Here is an 8365-nt window from a genome sequence, read left to right on the forward strand (position 1 = left end):
GTAACCTTTTTGGTCTCAAAGGTCATTTTGGCCTTCTGAAGACGTTAATTTATCATTTCATTTCTCTCTCTCTCGTTCAACAACGCCAGAGATGTCTAACTGTGACTGAACAAAAGATAAGGCAAGAACACTGGTGGCTCTATCCAACTAATGCGTATTCGTTCTTCCAGTTCGTACTCAACCCTAGCTTATAACTGTCTTTGGATGAACATTTTTGCCTCCAAAAATGAATCAAATCTTTAGAACTGGTCTGATACATTAGATTGCAGTGTAATGTAACAAATATTGAAACACATATGACACTATTAACCCCTTAATTTCAAAAAATTAAGGAAATCATCCCAACTCAAACCTGTCTCAATGTACTGTGGGTTACTTGGATTGTAAGGGCCCTTCATCCTGTCAATGCCATGGATTATTGCACTTGGTGGGAGGACTGCCTCTTCTAGATCAGATGATGTAGCTCTCATCAAAGATGAAGAATGACCCTGCTACACATTAATATATACAAAATGTAAAAGTTAAGAATAACCCTGGTAAACAATAGTTCATATACAATATAAAAGCTCTACCAAGCATGCAAAGCACTCTAAAAGATTTGGTCTTCCCATTCTCTGAATGGAAGATCCCATGCATGGGTGAGAGGAAGTTAGAAAGCAGATGCAATGACCATGCATCTTATGCTCTTCTACAAACAGTGATATATCTGAATGCATACTTTGTAAATAAGAACGTCGTCTTCCTCATCATCAACCAGTGCATGCACCAGTAAGACTTCTGATGGCACCCTCTGAGTGTAATTTTCAAGTATGCTTATGTCAAAAGGAGGGGGGCAAGAGTTTGAGGCAGATGAAAAGCAGTAGGTTCTGAGATTCTCTTTGGGGTAGCTTTTCCTGAACGAAAAAAATTGAGCTGAAACTTTGGAGGCGACTACAGGACAATGTTGACTAAGTGCTGCCGGTGCAGATTGACAAGGAGCATGAGGTAGTGATAGATAATGCTTTGTCATCAAACCCTCCATAATCTGAGAGGTGGCATCAGCAAATAACAAATAATTAGACAATAATAAAAACATGTACTCATCAGTCAGAGCATGTAGAAACTAAACCAGTCAAAACAAATTTCATCCTCCATGTGAATACTATATTATGTTGAGTGTGAAGCAAAGCAATAGGTGTGACTTCAAAAAGTAAAATTATGGGATTTACAGACTGCCTGCTCGAGAAAAAAGAGGCAATCTCCCCTGCCCGTTGTAACATTGGGAGCTTTACAGACTGCCAGCTAGAGAATAAGGGGCAATGCACCCGTTTTGTAGGGGGATCTCCAACCTTCACGGGTCTAATGCATCCTGCTATCAAGCTCAGATCCAGATGATAAAGCTTACAGAGTTCGATGTACAATGTCAATGCCAACCCTCAAGCTAGGCAATCACCACCTATAAAACCCACAACCTACTTTTGAGTGCACATGTTAAATCAAAAAAACTAGTCGCATGCATTGTCGATTTCTCATGCATCCACAAGTCCCCGTTGATAACATATGCAATAAGATCCATGTCTAGATCCCAAAAAACATTTCACACTTGCATGTTCTTGAAGGGTAGGTACCCTGGTGAGAGTTCCTTGCATACTAATGAAGTCTCATGGAAGGGTGGACCTAGTGAGCATTCTTTGTACCTGCATGGGCGGTGCCCGAGACAAGTTATGTACAAGATGAATAAGTAGGGAGATTGAATCCACAATATTGTGCATAAAGCATTTGTGTGTGTTTTGACATGCATGAATGACTTGTCTTAACTGCCTAGACAATGCCTAGTATTTCTGCTTGTGATTGTCCATGGGCTCCGAGGATGCCTGGATACCTTGTGGACATGAGTGTGCACACCCGTTTGGGACTGAGGCAGTGGTATTATGTGTTTTGCACATGGTAAGTGACCCCAAACTCAATTTACAGCTTATATTTTATTGTACTAAGGTTTATGAGTGCAAGTGTTCACATACACTTAAATTTGAGCGGACAAATTATAAAGTGTTCACATCCACTTAAGTCTAGGCAGACAGTTTATAATGTGTTCACATCAATTGGACCAGTTTTTAATGAAACTTGGCCATTACTCAAGGTGGGCTGCTCTTCATGCAAAAATAACTCCACGAGTTGCTAATCTAGGAGAGGGAGAAGCCAAAAAGCAGCTAGGCACCTACTTCCAACTGTTTTTGGAGTGGAACACTCTAGGATTATTGGCAGGTGTCAGTTTGGCATGCTGGACAGCTTCTCCAGGGCCAGTCGACCAGGGCCAATCGACTTCTTCCAAGGCTGTTTTAAGGCTGATCACTTGCTTCCATAGCTGCTACAGATAGAAGCTATTCTTCTCGCTCTCTCCTAAAGCAGGCGACTACTTCTGGCTCGTCTGTGGCTCTAAGGGTGGAACCTTCGGGCGGCCAGAGCTAGGGTTTTCATGGCTGGTTATTCCGGACAGCACTACTGCTAGAGGGTGTGATCCTATACTAGAGTACGGCTGTGTCACAGGAACTCTTGGAAGGCTGAAATTGAGGCCTCACGCAACTTTTTTATTTATTTTTCATCATATTTTGGATGTATCTGGTGCCAGCCTGCAGAGTGTTTACTCTCTGGCACCCATTCTCTTGTACTAGAACACACTGTTGGTAATAAAGATACCTTCGGTGGGGGCACTGGGCCAACTTCAGTCCCTAGTGCTGTGTCTTGTGCAAGTTTTCATATTGTTGTTTCACTGGTTTCAAAGCATGATTATGTATTGTCATATGCCTATGTATTATGCCATGATGTTATGTATGGGATAAGATTTTCCGTGCACATGTTTCCGGATTGTGACACATCCGTTGCCTGTGACTGACCGTAGACCATATCTTCTGCAGTGGCCAAGGCCTTGACCACCCTAGTTTAGAGTCGCAGGTGGGCTCCTCCTATACTATATATAGTAAACATGACTAAAAGTCCTAAGGAGTCCATGTCACAACTGATGACATGTCCCCCAACTTCTAATTAGTTTCCCACAGCTGAAAGCCTCTAGATAAACTTCAAAGGGTGCCCAATACTCCTTAAAGTAGTCTTCATAACCTTTGACAAGGCTTCCCAACCTTTGTTCTTTGTTCCCTATGGGAGATGATATGCTCTGGTTGCAAGATCTCTTCCTCTTCTTCCACCTTAGGTGGATTCTTAGTGACATGCTCCATCATCACGAGCTCGGATTATTCTCCAACATTCAATGACGATGAAACGTATATTTTAGGTGTGAACCCTCGTACTTCTTCGACAAGCTAACATAAAACACATTATGGATCCTCCAATGATGCACAAAGCTAGTGTGAAAGCCACCTTGTTACTCTTTTGGGTCGATTCGAGCATTCCATGTACCTGTTTCGAAAGCTTTTCTTGAGACCTCTCAATGGCCGCCCAATGGCCACTTGCACTTGTGCATAGGTCTCAATTGTAAAGGCACAATTCAAACATTGCAGGAGTCCACTGCGCTGAAAATTCAAGGAAAAGACTTGGAAAGCATGAAGGCACAATATCCAGATTCGGAAGAATTCAGGACTCAATATCAATTGGTCATCGGTTTAGAACCAGGCCACTACAGTATATAGGATGGCAGGTTGTTTTTCAAGAGCTGCCTATGTGTACTCCAAGAAAAGTGCCAAGTCCTTCTCCATGATGCCCGTATTTCTCCTGTCAGAGGTCATAGAGGTATCAACAATACCTTGGAGAAGTTAGAGAGGTCATTTTATTGGCCCAAAATGAGACGGGATGTCTACCAACACGTCCAACCATGCCAGATATGTCAAAAAGTGAAAGTTCCACATACAAAACAAGCAGTACTTCCACCTTTGCCTATTCCAAAAGGACCTTTTCACGGCATCAGTATGGACTTCGTAGGCCCTCTTCTCGCATCATCTGGATCTAAAAACACAGAGTGCATGACTATTGTGGACAAATTTAGTTAAGTTCTTCATGCTCATTCCATGCAAGCAGACAACCATAGCTGAGGACATAGCTCGCTTTTTCATTCGGTTTTGGTATCCCATTGGTGGTTTGCCATGCACAATCAAATTAAACAAAGATCCGAAGTTCACGTCCCATTTCTAGAGAGCATTGTTTGAAGCAACGGCTAAAGCAAGTGGGCAAGTGTTGTCCCAACTCCCAAGCTCTCATTCCATACTTTCATCCATTTTCTGGTCATTCAAAAGTTAAGTGATGTCTCTTTGAAGTTAAAGTTGGACTATGCACAGTGTCTTTCATGTTTCTTGGTTGAAGCAATATGTAAGTCCATTGCAGGATGTATCAGAAAACAACAACCAGATATAATTGACGAGGCAAAAGTCATAGAGCCAGAACAAATTCTTCTCCTAAGATGGAAGCATGGTTTTGGTAGCTCTAAACATGGAAGAGGGAAGCCCTAAACATGGCTGCCAAGCTAAGCAAGAGGGAATGTCACGTGCACACGGCAGTGCACTAGGGTACAAAGTGACACACTGGCATCATCATCAGTGCAACATTTGTACAGAAGTAGTACCTTTTAGGAACATTTGTCGTACGCTGTGATCTATGACCCCACTGTGAGCCCTCAATCCAAGGACAGTCAGGCACGAGGTACGTAGGTCAATCTCAGAGCCATAGAGGTCACTCTAGAATCAGTCCTCTTAACCCATTTGGAGAACCCCATCTGATAAGTGTACCATTAGGTTTGCATCACAAGCTTTTAGTTACTATATAGGCTAGGGAGGCATGTCTATGGGCCAGCCAACCCATGGCTAGTTGCCTTAGTTGGCAGCCTGGTTGGGAATGTTTACAGCCCTAAACCACCATAAGAGCTAGCCAACAGCAAGAGGAAGCTTTTATGCTCCTGTCAGCCAGCAAAAGACATAGGCAACAGGTCATGGTCAGTAAGCAGCTGGCCAGCATAGAAAAGGACAGCTAGAAGCATGTGCAGCATTAAATTATGTAAAGCGCATCATAAAATAATTAATTTTGGCATTTTTTGTCATGTGCATGCAATCCCAGGTCTGATCCTTGAAGGGCAACACATAAAGAGCTAGTTAAGAACCAAAGTCAAGAGCTACAACAGATAGGTGTGGGCAGGGAAGACACTAGTAGAACCCAAGAGGCTGTCGGCCAGCTTTCATGGAGATTTATCTAAGTCAGCTACAGTAAGAAGAAGGTTTTGTCCAGGGACCTAGCCGACAGCAGGTCGTGGGATTTCCAAGGTTTATAAATAGCAAAGTGCTGAGTTCTTGTAGTTCACTCACTCCTCTAGGGAGTAGGGTTAATAGACTAGAGTAGACTAGGTGTGTTTACCACCAAAGGCTGGCCAAGATCAGCGCCTATTTTCACATATGGCGCAGGAGACAATGGAGTATGTTGACTCATACACATATCTTGGAGTGGTGTTCACTCGGCCCACATTTTCCATGAGGGGGGCAGCAGAGGCCAAATTGATTGGAGGATATGCAGCACTAGGAGGTCTAGAGAGGATGTGCTCACAGGTACAGTTTCAGGAGCCACGCACTAAGTTGTGGCTTTTTGACACGCTGGTCACATCGGCTATGCTATATGGAGTACAGATCTGGGGGCCTAGCCTAGATCGTCACAGTCGATCAGGACGCACATACGATGGATGGAGATCGATGGAGAGACCACTTGTGTCCATGATCTCCAGGATGATTCGGGCTAAGGCCTCGGTACCCCATGAGATTATCCGAGCCAAGACAGGAGCACCACCGATCGTAGTCGAGGCTCTTGCCAGATCAGTGTCCTTCATTCATAGCACCTAGGAGCTTCCCCGACACCGGTATGCACGACTTGCTTTAGAGTCCTCTCATCAGCTAGCCATGGAGGGAGACACTTCATGTTGGTATGCGCAGATAGCATCCTGGTTTGAGCTCCACGGGTTCATCTTAGACAGACTTCCCCTTCCAGTACTCTCTAGAGGCACCCTCTCTCACCTTGACACATTCTGAGATTAGTAGAGTCATCAGACAGGACCTCATTCAATTGGACACTAGGAGAACATGGCTAGAGCCCTCGCAGGAGTTAGGGACGAAGACGGCTTTCTATGGAGACCATCTTCTCCGCACCACTGAGGATGGCTTTATACTTAGACCAAGCTACATGGATACCCATTTCTCTCATGGATTGAGGTGCGCCATTGGGCAGATCCGCACCTCTTCACATCAGTTAGAGATAGAGATAGGCAGATTTAGAGGCATACCTCCAGGGGACAGGATATGTCAGATTTGTTGGATAGAGCCAGAGACGGAGGAGCACTACATCTGTCGCTGCACAGCATATTATGAGATTCGAGGGCACTACCATTGCCTTTTCAGAGAGGGATTTGGACCACTGGCTAGAGTCATGGACTATTGTGATCAACGATGCTTGGGTTTTTATCTCCTGGCGATCCGCAAGCTCAGAGAGTCCATTATGAGAAGCAGACGCCCGACTGGCAGGGAGTCCACACAAAGACAGATTACTGACTTCTTTAGAGGGACTACCCGGGAGGACACACAGCCGACAGCCCAACAGTGGGCACCCCGTGGGACTCTAGTTGAGAGAGCTATCCAGTTGGGCAGATCCAGACGCTCGAGGGTTCGCGGATCCTTACATCAGAGACGGTGCCTACACCGGAGGATTCAGAGCATCGTTGCGAGGCATCGGGCTCGTCCGACCAGGCATCTCACTATGGCAGATATCCAAGCCATCCAGCAGAGACCCATGCTAGAACTCCTAGGATGATTACCACTCCAACCATATACTGTTGTACTCACTGTCACTTTTGTACTCCCCCATATTCATGTATTCATGTATCCATGTACTCATGTACCCCACCATTACGTATAGTGTGATGGCGAACATAGTCTTCCCACCAAAGAAGAGCACTACCAGAAAAAGCTGTGTGAACCAAGTGAAGTTGGAACATATGCGAACCGCCTGCCTACCACGAGCACGGCTGACATCTCCTGCGCCCAATTGGTGACAACTTCACCATGCCTTGCCCATCCCATATGTAGATTGGTGATAGGAGAAAGTTCTTTAACATATTTGGTGTCACCTATTTTGGTTGAAATTTCACCCTACTTGAGAAATCTATGTGGCTAGTACCAACAAAGTGTGGATTGGGGATGAAATGGCATTCTTGAAATAACACTCCCTTGTATGTGGCTGTGGCCACCCCATGTGTGTTTTGGGGATGAAAGGCCATTCTTGCCATGCAATGCGAGCACGGGCCACATCCATGGGGGGCTGCTCCCATGGCCATGTAGAGGATAAAAGGGTGTACCCCAACCAATCACATGAGAAATAGGTTTGGATTCAACATGAATGACTGGGACCATGGATCAAAGTAGCACTCTCTTGACTTGGCATCAAATGAGGTAATGCTGCATGGATAAACCAAGCAGCAGTACTGCAGTTAAAGAGAGCAGCTAAGTAAGAAATGTAGAATGAAGTTGAACTGATCGTCACTCCAGAAGGTGGAGTCAACAAAAGTGACTGTTTGGTTCAAGAGCCCTACACAGTGTCCACTGAAAACCGACAAAAGTGACTGTTTGGTTCAAGAGACCTACACAGTGTCCAGTGATACAATGGACCTGCAAGAATCTCACTTTTACCCATTAAAACTATTTACTTCATTGTAAAATAAAGGCATTTTAGTTGTAATTTAGCTCAGGAAAACTCTATAATTTTAAAAAATAAATCGAAATCCCCTTTCCTGATGAGCTGAGCCACTCTGCGCAAGTGCCCGCTGACAAAAAAAAAACCTCTATAAAATCTTGTAGTTATAAGATTTGTAATCGGTTGAGAAAAATCTCCTGTGTGGATACTGCTACACACTTTGTAGGTTGTTTAATGGCAAAATCAATCAAAAAGATCATCCCACCGTGCGAGGAAAAAACCCATATTCAAATTCGTAAAAAAGTTCAACACTGTTGAGAGATATCACACCTGCGATGCAAGCGCCATACAATAAGTTGGACGTGCTCGCGTGCAAGGAAAATCTGTACATTTAAATGTCCTCTATCTATATCTATAATATTTCTCTCTCTCTCTATCTATAATATTTCTCTCTCTCTATCTATAATATTCTGAATGAATAATATAGGCACCCAAAACATTTTTCAATAATTAATTAGTTTGGAGGGAAGCACAAGGAAGATGGGAAATGGAAAGGCTAAGGTTTTTTGACATTAAGAGATCTGATTTTGTAGGTGGGGGTATTTCGTGAAGGCAGTTAATTCTTTTTTTGGAATTTAATTCTTTTTTTGGGATTTGACGTTCTGTGTCTGTCTCTCTCTCCTTTTTTTCTATCTAGTTTTTTTTGCATGCATCTCTT

The 8365-nt window shown here is 43.8% G+C and overlaps 1 protein-coding gene across 3 annotated transcripts; it reads right to left on the reverse strand.

Moving 5' to 3' along the window:
• Positions 1-209: 209 nt before the first annotated feature.
• On the reverse strand, positions 210-8042 carry LOC147639102 (uncharacterized). 3 transcript variants are annotated; one of them, XM_086787436.1, is made up of 4 exons: positions 1608-1660; positions 1209-1435; positions 719-1024; positions 210-488 (listed from the first exon to the last, which is right to left on the reverse strand). In XM_086787436.1, exons 2-4 carry the CDS (start codon positions 1257-1259, stop codon positions 306-308), a joined length of 540 nt encoding a protein of 179 aa, XP_086643562.1. In that variant the 5' UTR covers positions 1260-1435; positions 1608-1660; the 3' UTR covers positions 210-305. The 3 variants fall into 3 exon arrangements, with proteins under 3 accessions (XP_086643562.1, XP_086643569.1, XP_086643553.1); XM_086787443.1 differs by lacking the exons at positions 1209-1435; positions 1608-1660 and adding an exon at positions 7978-8042; XM_086787427.1 differs by having other exon boundaries at positions 1209-1658.
• Between the last annotated feature and the right edge of the window lie 323 nt (positions 8043-8365).

The sequence above is a fragment of the Cibotium barometz genome, chromosome 4 (assembly GCF_041138505.1).
Source record: "Cibotium barometz isolate CiBa-2024 chromosome 4, ASM4113850v1, whole genome shotgun sequence".
Lineage (NCBI taxonomy): Eukaryota > Viridiplantae > Streptophyta > Polypodiopsida > Cyatheales > Cibotiaceae > Cibotium > Cibotium barometz.

Coding starts and splice junctions, on each gene's coding strand:
- LOC147639102 (XM_086787436.1), bottom strand. CDS start 1,259: ATGTTACAACGGGCAGGGGAGATTGCCTCTTTTTTCTCGAGCAGGCAG. Junction 1,025..1,208: donor TTTTCTCGAGCAGGCAGTCT/GTAAATCCCATA, acceptor GCCACCTCTCAG/ATTATGGAGGGTTTGATGAC. Junction 489..718: donor ACGACGTTCTTATTTACAAA/GTATGCATTCAG, acceptor AATGTGTAGCAG/GGTCATTCTTCATCTTTGAT.